Source organism: Xiphophorus couchianus, chromosome 22 (assembly GCF_001444195.1).
Source record: "Xiphophorus couchianus chromosome 22, X_couchianus-1.0, whole genome shotgun sequence".
Classification (NCBI taxonomy): Eukaryota; Metazoa; Chordata; class Actinopteri; order Cyprinodontiformes; family Poeciliidae; genus Xiphophorus; species Xiphophorus couchianus.
In genome coordinates this window covers 10711655-10728623 of record NC_040249.1, presented here as the reverse complement: position 1 = coordinate 10728623, position 16969 = coordinate 10711655, and the positions used below count along the sequence as shown (strand labels likewise).

Sequence of the window (16969 nt, the reverse complement as noted above, 5' to 3'; positions counted from 1 at the left end):
TGATCTCATGCCCAGCCTGGAGCTGCTGAGTCTCTACTCTGAGTTAATATGGCAGTGGCCATCTAAGCTTGATGAAGTAAGGGTGAAGTACTTGCATGTCTCCTATCCCACAGACTGAAGCAGCCCGCTCTGCGCTCTCCTGATGGGAACTGTCAGCCATGTCCCATCTCCTCCACCGGGCCAGTGTGTGGATCAGACGGACACAACTACGCCTCAAAGGTACGTTTTAACAATGTTTAGAGGCTCTGCACAAACGCGTACTGTAGAAGCTCACTACACTAAACTAGTAGCACATTGAAAACATTTTACCTAAGGTGAAGGAAGACAGTTTAAAATACTGTTACAATATGAAATATTACAATATGAAACAGTAAAGCATCAAGACAGAAGTCTTTTCCATGAAATTTAGGAAAGAACCGAATGGAAAGTGTAACATTTGAGTACTGATTTCGCATTGTTGATGGGGGAATCTTTTTATTTTTGTGAGTTGTTGTCTGAGAAGGTCTTGGTCATTGAGCTTTATTTACATTTAGTACTTTGTTCACTTTGCTCTCTAGTTGAAATCCGAAATAATAAAGTCCTCACTATTGCAAGGACAGGCCCATTCAGTACATTAGGATATCATTGAAAAGTTCATTTATATCAGTAACTCAATTCACTAGCTGAAACACACTATGTAGATTACAGACCGGTGTTTTAAGGCCTTTATTTTGCTATGATGATTTTATGCATACAGCTTGCGAAAATAAAACATTTAATATTAGAATATTAAATAAGTTATATTAAATAGAAGAAACATGTTTAATGTCAAAATGTAGGCTTAAGGAAAAGTATGTTTAATACATGCTAGAAGGTCTTTCTTTTACTTTTGATCTAATAAACGAGCAAAATATTCTATTACTGAATATGACTAGTTAGCTCAGTTCCACTGAATCATATTATCCACTCCTACACTCCTGTTTACTATATATTCTTGAGATGATAATGTGTTCATTGGCGTATTACTCATTATTTACCTCTGTCCTTTCCAGATGGCTATAAAACAATATTTTATTTACTCAAGATTAGACAGAAATAATCACAGAACGTCCAAAAAATCAAAAGGGGAAAAAAAAATCTTGGCTGCGTTCCTCTTAGTGAGGCAGTACAAAATATGGAAATGAATGCATTGGTTAAACATCACCTTTACTGTAGTGCTTACTTAAGGTGTTTGGAAGCATATGTTGCGTGAAGACACACACACATGGCTATTAAAAGCGATAAATCTGTTATGTATTCTGACAGCGTGTCGTGTAGTTTGGGATAAAAACAGAAGAACACTCTGATCTGAGCCGTGTGAGGAGCTTCTCCTGGGAAAAACCCAGGACAAAGAGCCATGATATGCTACCTCAGAGGGACCAATTGGCAACTCGCGGTGACAGGATCTTGTGTGTTTATTGATTAATGCTTTGTCTCTTGGATCACTATTCCTGACCTTGCGAGTGAGCAGAGGTTGGATGTCGACACATTTAGGGGCAAGTCTCAGATTTGAATCGGGGTTTACAGTCAGTCACCTCATGAATATTTGATCTGTGTTGCAGCAATAACTCATTTTGGTTCACCTTTGTGTCCCCTTGTCGACACTGCTGGCTTGTGTGTCTGCGTGTAATGATCCTGGGTGTGTGTGTGGGTGTGTGTGTGTGTGTGTGTGTGTTGCAGTGCAAGCTAGAGCAGCAGGCATGTCTTACTGGGAAAGCTCTCACCCTGAAGTGTTCAGGTCTGTGTCCTTGCCCAACTGCGGCGCCTGCATCCAGGGAGGGGAAACACGGTGAGATCCAAATTTGTGGCAGAATAATTAATAACCGTAGTCCATGAGCGTGATAGCTACGCCAATTTTATATCAGCCTCCTCGTTTTTTAATAGTTTGACACATGCCCTCTACGTGCAGAAAATACGTCATGCGTATCCCTCCATCTGGCTTTCACAGAGAGCTGCACCGGGCAGGATCTGTCTGATCTCGGCGAGCGTCTGAAGGACTGGTTCCAGCTCCTGCAGACCAACGCCAAGCAGAACAATAACAGCAAGCAAGGGGCCAGATCCCCAGCAGCCAGCACTACGTCAGGTTAGAGCTTTTTCTCAATTAATCACCACAGCATTATGAAAACATTTACATGGGCTGCATGGTTTGGGTTTTCAGCAACTCAAAATCCACTGTTTTATTTCATTTAATTTCTAAGATAACATAAAAAAATTCAAATCAGTCAAATCACTGATGTAAACAATGAGCACTTACTTGCTTTTAGTAAGACTGCTTTCCATACCATAAAGGTTTTCCATCCAGATGTTTTTTTTGCTTTTCTAATCAAAACAAACAAAAACTGATCTGTACTTATTGTTTCCACCAGATGACACATGCATTTTGTTAATGCTAGTAATACTTTATCAATAGAGATAATGTTTTGTAACATATAGAATTACACTGCAGTAGCACAATGTATCAAATTGCATGCCAGTAGTTATTTGGCCCAATAGGCTGACTTAGCTACTCTTGACCCCATCAGACGTTTTGTTTTCAGTAGCCGAGAAGCTAAAGCTGGTAGACAACGTTGTGGAAAAAGAACAGAAAAATGCCTTGATCATAATTTCTACTGTCATTGCAGTATTTAATAAAAGTATTGGAATTAAATGTTTTCCTGATATATCATGCAGCTTTATTTCAGATTGTTAACTTTTGTTCATAAGAAGTGTAGAAGGTGGAGGATAAAAGATGCAGGAAGTCTGGATGCACTCCTCCTCTGCAAATCCCCCACTCAGTTCCTTCAGACTAGCCAGCAGAAATGGGCAAACACTTGGTGGAACTAAGCATCTGCTGAGCTCATTATATGAACTACTTCTCAGAGAAAGACTGGTAAAAATGTTGCTAAAGGGTTTATAGAGGAGCAGTGCTGTGACAGAGTTTTTAAAGAGACTCTAGGCCCTGTTTCAAGGCATTAAATTATGATGTTAAAATTCTTATAAGCCATATTTGATATATATTGTATGCAGCATTTTGCAACAACTGGAGTGAACATAGTTACTTGGTTATGCTATAAAATGACACCATGAGCCTGAAAAACATATAATGCAGCATCTTTAAGTGACATGAACTTCATGAGAAGTTGTCAGTAAGAGTGGCATGAGTGATTTTGTCAGAAAGAGAAATAGAGCTAAATTTGGTATTTTTTTCCTACAGAATAAATGTACTCATTTTACCAATAAGTGTGGATGATGGTGTACCTCCTCAGACCATTGTTCTGATTTGATGTACTATATTATAAGTATTATTTGTGCAGCTATTTGCAGAATAAGAATAAATGAGTTTGTGTCGGCAGTGCTGGACAGGAGCCTGGTCGCCAGCTGTAAGGACTCCATAGGTTGGATGTTCTCCAAGCTCGACACCAATAACGACCTTTACCTGGATCAGGCCGAGCTGGCTGCCATCAACCTGGACAAATACGAGATCTGCATCCGGCCATATTTCAACTCCTGCGACTCCTACAGGGATGGAAAGGTTTCCACGGCTGAATGGTGCCTCTGCTTCTGGAGGGAGAGTGAGTATTTCTGGAGCTGATGGGAGCTTTGGCTCTCTACTGTGACTTTCTGCTGGCAGTTTCTGCTGCCTGTGTGCCATCTGTTGCTCCAATAATATTAGTGTTACAATTCAGCCTTGCGTCACTTTGTCAGGTAAAACGGTTCCACCTCCTCTTGTAAAAACAATCTTCTTTTATCTTGTTTAAGAGCCGCCCTGCCTAGCGGAACTGGAGAGGATTCAAGTTCAGGACGGTGGAAAGAAAAAGTTTGGTATGTATTAATATTCTGCAGCTGCATACCAACACGTTTAGCTGTGAATGTCTTCATCTGGTGGTTCTGTTAGATAAATAACTGGAGGGAGATGGGTATCAGTCCATGATCCACTCTGTGAGTTATGTAGCGCTAACACAACACACAGCCCTCTGTCTATCCTCAGTATAGTGTGTAAGTATATGAATATGTAAGCATCCAGATTTGTATATCAGTGTGTGAGAGTGTGTATGTACTGCAGAATTTGGTTGGTTGGCTGACTGGGTTCTGAGTCAGGCCTCTCCAAGGACACAGAGTGGCAAGCAGAGAGCTGCCTGCCAGCAAGACACTCAGATGTTCCCCTGAAAGATTGGATTAGGTCTCTGTTTGGCTTTTATTTATTTTTATTTTAACTACGTAATAAATATCTAGTCTGTGGGATAATTCATTTTTAACCGGTCGTTGCATATGAGAAGTTTAATTTTCTTTGCTTATGCGTGAATCAAACAGTCCAAAAATAAAACTTTTCAGGCTCTTTTTGACCTCATTTCTTGTATCCCTCGTCCCGATCTTTTGGTTCTGGCAAGGACCAGTTTGAAAGCTGCGAAAATAAACCACTCCCACTAGGAAGCTTTCTTTCAGCAAGAAAATTGCTATCTAGTCTATGCAGCCTGTGGATATTTGTTTTGCATCTTGCTGGGGACACGTTTTTGTATGGTATGAGGAATATAACTTCTTGCTGCAAATAAATGGCCACCTAGACTGCGGGCATTCTGGGACAACAAACACTATTCTGGATTTCTTTTTCAATGGGGCTTGCAAGGGAAGGCCCACACTTGACTCTCACTGATTTAAGCTTGTGCATGTGCAGGCCGATTCATCCCCAGCTGCAACGAGGACGGCTACTACAGGAAGCAGCAGTGCGACAGGGGCGAGTGCTGGTGCGTCGACCAAAACGGAGGAGAAGTCGCAGGGTCTAGGATTCGCGGCAAGCCAGATTGCGGTAAGCCTCGACAAGGTTTCAACAGCCGTCGGGGAGTTTGTGAAATGATGCGGGGATCTGAACGACAGGAACACAATTATAAATATCCGAAGCATATCTGCCTGCTTCTTGCCTGCAACCTTGCAAGCATTTGCAAGGTTGCATCTCAGCACAAAACCTTCTTTTGTTTTGAAGGACTGAGCCCCGCTGGAACACAACTTAATTTAGAAACCGGTGCCACCTTTTAGTGTCCAGAGTCATTGGCATTCTAAAGCGCTGCTTGTTGCTGTGAGAAAAGTCTTTCAAGATAAATTGGGGTGGGGAGGAGGGGCTGGGTGGACGGAACCTGCGTCTGATAAGAATGGTTCCCCTGGCACAGTTTAGAAGTAGCCATTAAAACCCAGACAAAGTCAAACGCATGTCCCCCCTTAGCTGTCACTGCCGTCAATATTCTGAAACCGAAAGGACACTCACACAAACACACCCACGGTGGCTGTAATTCACTTACTCTGCATGCTTCTCTTCGCAGATTCTGAAATGACATATTCAGGGGATTTTGGCAGCGCAGTTGGATGGGAAGACGAGGAGGAGAAAGAAGCTGAGGAGACTGCAGAGGAGGCTGAGGAGGAGGAGGAAGAGGTGGGAGAGGTGGATGACGGGGGGTATATCTGGTAAAAGGGTTAGCCCAACCTCTATGTGGGAGCATTTAACGGTCCCAAACACACACACACACACACACACACATATACACTGCTGATGATGGACGTGTTAAAGGCACTCCACTCAGATTTATAAGGGGTTAGAAAAACATGAGGGAATGTCGAGATTTGGAAGGGGGTCAGACGCTAATGGGAGTATTTATTGTTTCAGGGTGTTCTTATCTTGGGAAACAGGAAATGGGAGATGTGATTCAGAAATTTTGGGCGTGGGAGTAAAAAAAAAAAGAGAAAAAAATCTTGTCCTTTTAATTGTGATTCTTTGTTCTCCTTTGTTGTATGTCCTTTGAACTATCTACGAGCTGTTTTTAGCTGATGTGTAATGGAGATTTTAAGAAGCTGCAGGTGTTTGCATTAAAAAAAAAATATATATATATATATATATATATATATATATATCCAGTTTGGGTGCATTTCAATAGTCTAGAGTGGTCTTCTTTATCTTCTATGTGTCCAGATGGAAACCGGTTATGGTTTTAGTTAGAAATCTGCCCGTAAAGGAAATGAAACCTGGTAGAGTATTGAAAAGCGTCCTCTGGCCTTATTGTTTTCACCTCATACGCTTTGGCTCATATGTGACAGTAGTGCTCTGTCTCATTCATGACTTATTAGGACATTTCTCACACATCACTCCTTAGCTTGTACATAACGTGTGCATCAGAAGACAGAATGTCACCTGCTGGTCAATGCCTTGAAAGACTGGCAGCTTTACAGCTTAGCTGACAAGTGTATATCGTAATATAATGTGCATCAGTTATTGTGTTTAATAAAAAAACAAAAAAACATCAAATAAATCATATCTATGTGGCTGATCTGGTCACCGTGCTTCTGAGTCTGAGAAGTCTTTCTTTTTTGTCGCTACCCTCCATTTTAGTGCATAAAGTGACCAGGGATGGAAAAATTGTCCATATAATGAAGTATTGGTAAGTTGTCTGCAGTGATGTGTCTCTTTCTTCTTTTCATTTGTTCAATGTCAGATTTAAGTAAGGAGCAGCTCTGTTAACAGTTTGTTCACAGTCATAGTTGATATTCAATGTTTTTATTACATCATTTACCGTGAGAAGAGAAATGAAAGTCTTTAAGGCATTTTATATCGGGGCACAAATCTGGTTCATACGTTTGAGTTGAGGAGTTGTTCTAAACTTGGGCAGCATTAGATGGCTGAATAAATACATACATCTCTGATTGTGGTCAGGTCAACTGAAAATGGGTGAAAAGGAGCCAAAGTCCAAAGAAAAACCAGGAAGGACCTTTGGAAAGTGAGAAAAAAGTGACTGCAGACAAGCAGGGATTAGGGTAGTTCAAGGTAACAAGCACAAATGTTTTAAAAAGTTATTGTTGCAAAAATGGTAGAGCAAGTTACTGGCTCTATTCACTGGCAGCATGACAGTGAATAGAGCCAGAATAGAGCCACAATTATTGCTCCACACTTTATATCAGCTGACAGTTACCACACTTTTCCTCTAAACATTTCTGCTTGTGGAAAACATAGTCATGGGTTGGAAACTAAATGAGCTCCACTCATCTCTCTTAAAAAAGTAATTCAGTTTTAAAACTATATTTAGCAGGCTATGATCTGCCTGTTTTCATGTTTATGTTTATTCCCATACAATTAAAATGTTTAAAACTACCAAGGCTCCCACTTTTATCTGTCCCCCCAAGAAAAGGATGGTGATGGAGGGCGAAATGAATCTGTGAGGCTTGCTGATAAAAAAAAAAAAAAAAACTGCAACAAAGAGTGGCACCTTAAGGTCACCAGGTTTCCATAACAACCATTCATTTCACAATGATCATTCTCGACATCTTATTTTAAGCTGTGTGCACAAACTGCTCCAAACGTGAGGGAACTTTACATGTAATCTCATCACATCAGTATAAACAGTAATCAAGCTGAAGAAAATGGGCTAAACAAGATTTAAATAGGTTAAAGGCTCAAACTAGACAGTTGCAGAATAGGTTTAGTTCAGAGGAGGAGATAAGGTACAATTTTAACAATAAAATTACGGCACCCTCTTGAAGTATAATATCAAAACAAATAGCTCATTTAAAGCAGTTGCTCTCAGGCAGCTTCATTCTGCCTAGTTTGGAATAGCACAATGCATAAAACATCTGGTAGTCATAGCAAGAAGCCTAAACAATGTGAGACTGTTACTCAGGTTACATTTTACAATTGAAAGTACAATTAGATTTTTGACCCGTTTGTTTGCTTTAATCTACTAAACGTACCGAATTCTGCTACTTTTACGAACGGTATTATTCTGGCTCAGTTCAGGAATATTTCAGAGGAGCAAATCTTTTTCAGGAATGTTGCTCAGATAAGACTATTCTAGTGACATGAAAATCGAGAATATCTCCCACAATATGTCACGTAGTGCCCCCTCTTGAAGCTCAATTTGAAAAATCACCAGCGCAAATCTCTAAATCTTCTCTTTGTGTGGCCTGTTCGCTGTGAAGCGGATTGTGTTGACACAATGTGGTTGCCGGCTTACGTTCCTTATGCCTTCCCTCGTTGTGTGAAACGTGGCTTGTAGGGAAACCAGTAGAAATTGGATACAGACCTCGGTCTGCATGTGAGCAGCTCTTAAAGCACAACACCTACAGAAAAATGTGTTTCCTCAGGACACTGCTTAAGCCTCTCCTCTGTTAACGATTTACTCTGGGAACAGCGAAACAGAAACCCCTTTGGTATGCAACGCTCCTTGTCTTCGAGAGTTCACGCCAGGAACGTCTGCCATTGCATTGTGAAAACTGACAGTAACCAGTCTTTGGAAATGTCATCTCACAGTTTCATATTTCTGTGATAATGGAAATCAGCACCGGTAACGTCCCATCGGGCGAAACCTCCGATGTGAGTGAATGTTCCTGCCAACAGATGTCTGAATACCTGATATGTACACACAGCAGACGTCTCGAGCTACCCAGAGGGACCAATCATTTTCTGCAACCTGCCAGCTTGTTATGCTGAACCTTCCTCTTGCTTATAAAAAAATAAAAAATAAACCTCATGCACCAGAAGCAGATTTAAATCCTCACAAATGCTTCCAAAAATAGTACCGTTGATGCTGTAACTGTAAAACAAGAGGGGATCAATTGCAGGTTCTTCTAACTTATTGCACCTATTTACGGCCGCATGGTTCAAAGGTATGCGTAATTAAAATTATGACAGGATTTCTTTTCCTTTGATGATTAAATATATTCAGATTAAAGGCTTATTTCTAGATGTTCTCTTATGAGATTAGGGTACTGCACTAAAGGAAATATTTAATTTAGGGCTTTAACACATCTTTATCAGGGATGTCAATAAATGTGGCATCCTTGATAAAGATGTGCAAAACTGTATAATACAGTTATAATAGGGATCATTTAGAAAGTGCGTGCAACCGTAAGCTCAGTAAAATACAGGAAGGTTTATTGTCAAATTGAATAAAATAATACATTACAATATATTAGCGTCATCTTTCTAATATTCTAATGATTCTGTGAGGATTTAGTGGAAATAATGCCTTTTTATGTATATTAATGTCTGTTTAAAAGAATTTAAGGGGAATCCATCACCTCTCAAAGTTTATGAATCGCAGGTCAGAGTTTGCTTTGTGCACCTTGCAGCCTCCACACCCGTCTCACGTCCCTCTCTGTAGCGTTCAGCACACTGAACACGTCGACATTTCTTGTCTTTTGAAACTCCTGCAGCGGTCTCTGGAAAACAGGCACTGGGATGATGAAGTTGAGGTGCGGATATGTTACGCTCGCGGCCAGGTCTCGCGCATTGCTCGACACGATCCCTGCGACAGAGCAGATGAGACAAGCCGTCCTTAAATCTGCAGCCACAGCAGAGCAGCGATCTGATGAGAGCGGCACAGCTGGGTTCTTTGTCTGCACGCGCATCACAGACAGGTTTTCTCGTGGTGGTCGCACGCCCCCCACTGTTCGAGAAGATCATTATTCTTTGAAGGTGCAGGGTTTCTTACCAAGCAGCTCTCCCGACTGTTTCTGCACCACAGCGCCCCCGCTGGCTCCAGCTTGTACTGCGCATGTGGTCTGAAGCATGACAGGCTGGCCATTCAAGCTGATGGCCTTGGAGAGGACACCAGATGTCAGGGATGGACCGCAGACTCGGCCCAGCCCGCCGTATCCCACTACAACCACAGCTTCACCTGAAAAAAAAAAAAAAAAAAAAAAAAAAAAAAAAAAAAATATATATATATATATATATATATATATATATATATATATATATATATAATCTCACAGCACTCTCGTTAAGGTAAGTTAGCGCTTCTTTCTTTTAATTTTAAAGCTAAAATCATACCTAGGTGAAAACCTTTTGACATTCTGGGGATCACAGCTTCTGGGACAGGGACTCTAAGCTCAATTAAAGCCAAATCATATGGTGAAGATGGTTTAGTGGAGAACAAAACATCGCCCACAGCATCTCGGACTCTGAAAAAGAAAATAATAAAAAAAAGTTTTTAAGTAAATATCAAGCTCACAAATTATCTGCTGTATTTCAGTAGATCGCTACGGCTCGTTAGACTATATTCTAATTTTTTCTGTCTGCTCAGAAAAATGATCCCAACGACCAGAAAATGCCCTTTGGTGTTACCAGACTAGAAAACGATTTATTGAAGACAAATAATCAATTAAAGTCTCTTTGAATTATTTACTGATTTCCCATTTTGACTTTGTGACAGTAGTTTACTTGTAAATCAACATATCTTGTTTCTCCCTCTCATTTTGTTGTATTCTATCTGTTTCCCCAATGCTCTCGGCATGTCTTTTATTGTTTCGCACTTGTCTTCTATTGTCTCATTTGAACTACCATCCTGCTTCTGGTTTTTCTGCATCATGCAGTGTCACGCAAAAGTATTTACACTTGTTGAACTGTTTTGCAACAATTACCAGATAATGAAGAGTAAACAATGAATCACCTGCCATCTTGATAAAACTTCAAGCTGACCGAAGACTTCCCACCGACTACATGCCGGCAAGTTACCACCAGCCCAGCGCTGACAGCAACTCCTGAGCCCCAGGCTTGTCCACTGTCCACAAAGCACACAGTGGGGAGTCTAACAGCGTCTGACCCCTGAGCTGTCCTGGACATGCAGAGATCTGCCTCTTCTTTTTGTTCCCAAACCCCACGAAGCGGATCTCGGACCCCAGTGCAACGGATGACGCTCCTGAAGATCATGTCAACAGAGCAGACCAAAGTGAGGCCTATCCACTCATTTGACTTCCAGCCAAATGGAGAAACAATCACACCGATGAGACGGACACCGTCTGTGTCCTCCACCACAAACAAGCCTCCACCCTCTGTGCCGGGTAGGCAGCGAGCATCTGTGAGGATGACAGCATTGTCTTCTCCAGCCAGGTTGCTGACAATCCCTCGGCTGAGGGTGCCAATGAAGAGGTCTAAGCAGAGGGAGCCAAAAGGAGAGCCGCATGCAACAACCGGGCAGCCTTTCTGCAGAGACGAGCTGCTCTGCCAGGGGGTACTTTCCCTGTCTGTGTTGTCGTTCACCACCACACCCGCCCTGAGGACTGCAAACCAGCTGAGGGACTGGGCATCTCTGATCAGCTCAGCATCCTCATCATCACCATGGAAACGCCACTGGTCTGTCTCCTGGAAAACTCCCATGAAGGTATGTTTGAACTCCACGCAGTTCAGCAGCATCAGCAGCTCGCCTGAAACCTCCCGCTGACGGGACGGCTCGCTCCTTCTGGAACCTGACAAGCAGACGCGGATTTTTAGTTTGTCGCTGAAGCTGCGGGGAAGCAGGACCTCGGCGTCTGAGGAGAGGAGCTCTCTGTCGGTAACAAACCGGCAAAACGGGAGGCCGGTGCATAAGACAGTACCAGACCGAGGGTGGAGGATTACTCCACTGCAGCTGGCGGGTTTCCTCCCTGGTGTCCCAGAAACTTTAATCACACAGCAGCACTTTTCCACATCTTTCAGCTCCATATTCCTGCAGCGTGGATCAACTCTACTGTAGTAAATAACACGAAAAATCACTCAAAAGCAATGTACTTAAAACTCCTACAGTCCAATGATGAGATAACAAGATAAGCTTAAATTACAGGGTAAAATAAGACAATCAATAAAAATTTTAAGTACTGCTTCGTCGCAAATAACGCCAATAATTATCCAACTTCCTGTTTATTTCTCAATGTTCAACACGATTGGTGAAAATCTGAAATTATCCAGCCAATAGGAAACAAGAAGGAGAAGACCGGTAGTTTAAAGGAGCCGCATCCTCATAATTGCCGGTGCACTGATAATAATTTGCTCCTACGTATTTATTTCATTGTGTTTACATACACTATAACATTTTCTATATTAATGCAAAATCTAAAACTGTTTTCACACGCTAAATTTTAGACAAAAACATTCCTTTAAACTTTTTGAAATATAATTTCCTCCCCTAGTTTGAGAGTTGCGCTTTCACACAGCTTTTTACGGCTGTGCTTTGACAACATGGTGCATTCAGGTGAACTGGTGCTCTTGACTAGACTATGCATGTTTAGGTGACTCCAATATGAGTACTAGTATATTAGAATCAACGTTTTATTCATAGCCATAAAAACATATCGACCTTGTCTAAGTAAACATTGTTTCGACATAGTCAAATGTGATTAAAACTCAATTAAGTTTTCTAACAGTCACTTTTAAAATGACTGTTAGATAAAATTACAAATTGTTTTACTAAAACTTAAACACAGTCTTTATCTAATCTCTACGTTATTGTTTTAGTTATTGTATTTATAATAACACAATGATGTGACAAAATATAATATTTCGTAAAGAGATATGCACATGATAAGCTACGTTTACTGTCTGTGAAGTTATTATACTTTCTTCTTTTCCTTGTATGCTTTAATTATTTTCTTAGTAGGGTTTTTATGTCCTTGTTCTTTCTAAACTGTGACTGTCCAGTACCTAGAATGTAAACACGAGTGACAAGAAAAAACACTAAAATCGAAACCATTAAATTGAAATAACTTTGAGAAAAATATGCTTTGATTTTATCACCCAGAAAAATTTCTCAACTGGGCAAAAAATAAATATGCTGTTTGAAAAAACAAAACAAATGACAGTTGTTCAATAACTGAAAATAATTGTCAAAGGTATTTATTGTGCTACATTCCACACTAGAATCACATTTGTGTAACAGACGTCACTTCATGTCTCAGTGCAACACTTATACTACGATGTCAAACAATCCATTCCAAATATAAATAAGATACTTTAGACACAAAAAAAATATATGCACCTTTTGCAGGGTTACTCTCTGAAATAAATGTGCATAATTTTAAGCATTCAAGTGCAAGTACTCTCATAAAATTACTGCATGTTGTTCGCAGCAACTAGTCACAAAGTACTCAAGTTTTATTTGCAGGTGTAACTCGTCATAACATGTATTGTAGTCTGGCATCTTTCCTGCTATGAGTTTCTTACATTACGTAGCGATGCTGAAGCATTTGTACTGCGGTTGTATACTGAATAAATCTTATCTAAATAAAGCTTTATTTTTATGACTAGAAAGTCAGTTAATGAACTCAAGATGGCATTAATTTAGTATTCTGCCATCATAAACTCTTTGTAAAACAGTCAGTAGATCGATCAGCTAACATGAAATAGCTGATCGATTTTCATAGTTACAACAAATTAACTGTACAATTTAACCTAAGTGGGAGGTTCTTCAACCATGTATCAACTTAAACTGCCCTTTACAGTAAGTCAACACCAGCAGCCAAATATAAGCCCAGCTCTGACACTGGGTCACAGCATCGACATGTTTCTGGCACACGTTTTCCTACACGCTTTTAAAAAATGTAGCAGCGCAGCATGAATGTTTGTCTTCACATTCAATTTGAAGAGAGAAGATCAGCAATTGCAATGTGCTGTATGACACATAGATTTCTATTTGTACAATATAATAGCAAAATAAATGTTTACATGTTTCTCTCACTTGAAGTCAAACTACCAGAGATGGCATATTTAATAAGACATGTATACTGCAAGTAGTTTTCTGCAAAATATGCTTTTGTGTGTACAGGCATCAGCAGAAGTCCAATTATTGTTTTTCAAAGGAAGTGTAATCAATCAATATACTGAGAGAGCCAGCGAAAACCGTCTCCGTAACCTTGTCTCTTCAGGACGCTACACATGAACACCTCCATCGGCCTCAAATTCATCTCCTTCAGTGATACTTTACCCTGAAAATAGAGAGAGAACATATAAGCGTTGAATTCTTGGCTCATACAGTCCAGCTTCATCATGCATGGACAAGTAATAAGACGTATTCCGTGTCCTTCACCTTTCCAGTTGTTTGTCCATGGAGACCAAACACTCCTCTGAGTGCATCCTCGCTGACGGCTTCTGGACGGTCGATCTTATTCCCCAGGATGAGAACCGGGATGTTAGCGATGGTTTCATCTGTTAGCAGCGCCTATTCCCAACAAGCGTCAGATGAACACATAAGCACTCACAGTCAGAACTAGCCAGCTGTGTTGATTAAACAGGTCGTGTCTTTGTGATGAACTCACATCCAGCTCTGCTTTAGCCTCTGCTAGACGTTCATGATCAGCACAATCCACCATGAAGACAATCCCGTTTATTGCTGGGAAGTAATTCTTCCAGATCCTTCGAGCTGTGAGGGCATTTCAGGATTAATGTGGCATTAATCTGCGAATGCATCAGTTCATCTTTCTTTGAAACAAATTTCTCTTCAGCACCATATTCTGCACTCTCACCTTGCGTGTGACCGCCGAGGTCGAATGTGGTGAACGTCATTCCGGCTATGGTCAGCTCCTCAGACGCTGAGAGCAGAGAGGAGGCACAACGTTTTGAAGAGGGATAAAACCATAAAACACAAGGCGGACTGCATAACGTCAGTTTCGCTGTATATACTTGGGTATAGTGTTGGCATGTGCTGTCCTAGCCTGTCGTCCCTGAGCATCTGCAGAAGGGTTGTTTTTCCAGCATTGTCCAGTCCGAGGAAAACCAGCTTCCCGCTTTTCTTGTACAACCCTAACAAGAGAAAGAACATGTGAAACAGATTTTTTTTTAAATGTGCAGCTCCTGCTCCAAACATTATGAAGACTGGTGCGTTACCAGAGGATCAGGAGGAGCTGTTATAAAGTTATTTTTTTTAGCATAATAACATTTCTATATGATGTTTTGCATAAAATTGTTAAAAATGCTGAAATTAAAAATTAAAAACACACTTTTTCTAACTGAAAAAAACAACTACATGTTTACACTCAACATTGCCATGAATCCCTTAATATTGGATTTTTGACTTGTTGAGCTGTTTTGTTTTGTCACAGTGAAATGATGATAGGAAAAAAAAAACTTTGATTATTGCTAACAAATTAAATCTTTATTTCATTAAAATTTGGTTGAAGAATCAGGAAAGCAGGAAGGAATGGATTCAGGCGTTCAGAGACATATTGGGCTGCGGTTGCCACTAAGTACAGTACAGACCAGAAGTTTGGACACAACTATGTGTCCAAACTTCTGGTCTGTACTGTATGTCTTCTATTAATTAGCGGTGGAAGCTTTTCAGTGACACAGCTGTTGTTACACTGTACATGCATGGTGTGGTTTTAAACTCAAACTAAAAGCAAATGAGAGCTAGAGCTACATAATGTATCTGATCATTTTCCTTATTGCAGTCACTTTGTCCAATACTGCAGTGGCAAAGGATTGCTTAGACAATATCTCAGGTGAACCACATCAACTTTGATGCACTTTCACTGTTCTTTACACATGATGAATTGTGATTAGCACTTTAGTTATTAGTCATTATTAGTGATAAGTAATTTATTTAAATAGTTATTAGTGATGTCGATCAGAAAACTGAGGTATAAAAATAAGAACATTATGATGACGTGAAAGTAAAAGTATAGTGAGGCAAAATAGTCAATATTATAATTGCAATATTTAGAACTTAATTTCAGTGTAAAGGGTTTCTATAACCGTGCGAACCAAATAAATGTATAGAGAAAGTCCATAATGCCAAATATCATGTAGTTGGTCATGAAAGTGCAAATCAGAGGGAAAAAAACAACTAGGATATAAACACATTATGAGAATATTAGAATAGAAGTTGTATGCTCTCATGGCCACTTTAAGCTCCAAAATGTGTCACTTTATCTCGGAATGGCCAAGAAAAAAAAAAAGAAGCACAGAACACAGTACTTCTTGGCTCTATGTATGTAAACATGCTTAGACAAATCAGGGTCAAGTAGTTGAAAAGAAACAGAGACAGTATTTCTGTATTATACTATACCTAATAACTGCAGGACACTGCTGAAGCTCTTGTAGATCCAGTCAAATATAAAAGACATCTCTGTTCACAATCTAAAATAAAGATAACTGTCATGGAATACAAGATACGACACACTATTATACTTTCACAAAAGTAACAGAGTTATTTCTGTGGATTTCAATTTGGTTTAGAATTCAAGACCAGAATTTAATATTTTGCAATTTAAGAGACCTTGTTGTATTATGGAGCCCAGCACTGAGACTCATTGGTAATTGTTATTTCTGGCCCTGGATTACCCCACTGGTATGCATAAGCTCTGAGTTTTAGAGCTCACGTTTTAAAACTTTCAAAGTTTTAAAGCGTGAAAGAAAAGCAGCCAAGTGCTTGTTCTAAGAGTGGTCTCTCTTTCTCTCTCTCTGCGGCACTGATCTTCCTCTGACTATTTTTATAAGTTTGGAGAAAGACATTTGATCTGGACAGTGTCCCCTGCCTCATGGACACACCAGCACCTGTCACTCTGGTAACTCAATGTTCTTGTTGAATAGAGACTTTCAGTGTGTGGAGGCTTCCAGAAATGACCCAGCTGTTGATTATTGAAGCTGGGACACCAGTGAACAACAAAACCTACACTTTAAGCACGATATTTATGCCCATCCTCCATAGATTAACAGTGAAATATAATTCCTGCTTAAAGCCTAAAATAGTTGCTGCCTTTAAAAAGAAGTGCCATAGCTTGTTTTTTTTTTATTAAAAACGCCAGAGCTTACGGGTTTTGTTAATTTCTCAATAACCACTGTGTCTGTCGGTTTGTAGCTTATCAGCTGTCAGTAAATAAACAATCTAACTGGAAAACACGAGCGGGAAGTGATGCTAAAAGGCCGAAATAAATCTATATTTTCTGTCAGGAGAAATAATTAAAAAGAAAAATCTCAACAGAAAATGTGGAAGCTAACCTTCTTCCATTATTATCCAGCCTTACCTGGGTCTAGCGAAGTTGTGAAACCACGTCGTCCGTTAGATTTGGTCCAGAAAGTGCGCTTCTATACAGCATTTTATGGTCACCGGTGATGACGTCATGATGCATTCAAATACATCTCGCACACTTTTTTTAAAAACATATTTCAGACGCTCCGTATTTTTAAACTATCAAACCAAAAAGCGTTATTTACTTAAGTTAAAATATGTTAGAAATACAGGTAAAT

General features: G+C 40.1%; 3 protein-coding genes across 6 annotated transcripts in view; 1 reads left to right on the top strand and 2 right to left on the bottom strand.

The window, feature by feature from the left end:
- spock2 (SPARC (osteonectin), cwcv and kazal like domains proteoglycan 2) overlaps positions 1-6321 on the top strand; it is a 29672-nt gene extending 23351 nt beyond the window's left edge. For both annotated transcript variants that reach the window (XM_028006901.1, XM_028006900.1), the window contains 7 exons: positions 114-219; positions 1699-1807; positions 1967-2101; positions 3351-3569; positions 3757-3819; positions 4670-4801; positions 5310-6321. In XM_028006901.1, the coding sequence (XP_027862702.1) occupies positions 114-219; positions 1699-1807; positions 1967-2101; positions 3351-3569; positions 3757-3819; positions 4670-4801; positions 5310-5455 (910 nt within the window). In that variant the 3' untranslated portion in view covers positions 5456-6321. The remainder of the gene's footprint in view (positions 1-113; positions 220-1698; positions 1808-1966; positions 2102-3350; positions 3570-3756; positions 3820-4669; positions 4802-5309) is intronic.
- Positions 6322-6519: 198 nt separating this feature from the next.
- On the bottom strand, positions 6520-11675 carry tysnd1 (trypsin like peroxisomal matrix peptidase 1). The gene is made up of 4 exons (XM_028006899.1): positions 10425-11675; positions 9806-9936; positions 9465-9650; positions 6520-9278 (listed from the first exon to the last, which is right to left on the bottom strand). Exons 1-4 carry the CDS (start codon positions 11453-11455, stop codon positions 9076-9078), a joined length of 1551 nt encoding a protein of 516 aa, XP_027862700.1. The 5' UTR covers positions 11456-11675; the 3' UTR covers positions 6520-9075.
- Positions 11676-12591: 916 nt separating this feature from the next.
- Positions 12592-16847, bottom strand: sar1ab (secretion associated, Ras related GTPase 1Ab). Of its 3 annotated transcripts, none has more exons than XM_028006903.1 (7): positions 16747-16847; positions 15789-15859; positions 14405-14524; positions 14248-14313; positions 14041-14144; positions 13812-13943; positions 12592-13710 (listed from the first exon to the last, which is right to left on the bottom strand). In XM_028006903.1, exons 2-7 carry the CDS (start codon positions 15844-15846, stop codon positions 13594-13596), a joined length of 597 nt encoding a protein of 198 aa, XP_027862704.1. In that variant the 5' UTR covers positions 15847-15859; positions 16747-16847; the 3' UTR covers positions 12592-13593. The 3 variants fall into 3 exon arrangements, with proteins under 3 accessions (XP_027862704.1, XP_027862703.1, XP_027862705.1); XM_028006902.1 differs by having other exon boundaries at positions 15789-15874; positions 16747-16820; XM_028006904.1 differs by lacking the exon at positions 16747-16847 and adding an exon at positions 16721-16739.
- Positions 16848-16969: the final 122 nt, after the last annotated feature.

Excerpts from the sequence above, each read along its gene's own strand:
- sar1ab (XM_028006903.1), bottom strand. The coding sequence starts at position 15,846 with ATGTCTTTTATATTTGACTGGATCTACAAGAGCTTCAGCAGTGTCCTG. Across the intron at positions 14,314-14,404 it reads CATGCCAACACTATACCCAA|CGTCTGAGGAGCTGACCATA; the intron begins GTATATACAGCG and ends CTCTGCTCTCAG. Across the intron at positions 13,944-14,040 it reads AGGCTAAAGCAGAGCTGGAT|GCGCTGCTAACAGATGAAAC; the intron begins GTGAGTTCATCA and ends TGTTGGGAATAG.
- tysnd1 (XM_028006899.1), bottom strand. The coding sequence starts at position 11,455 with ATGGAGCTGAAAGATGTGGAAAAGTGCTGCTGTGTGATTAAAGTTTCT. Across the intron at positions 9,937-10,424 it reads AAGTTTTATCAAGATGGCAG|AGTCCGAGATGCTGTGGGCG; the intron begins GTGATTCATTGT and ends TTTCTTTTTCAG. Across the intron at positions 9,651-9,805 it reads GTCAAAAGGTTTTCACCTAG|GTGAAGCTGTGGTTGTAGTG; the intron begins GTATGATTTTAG and ends TTTTTTTTTCAG.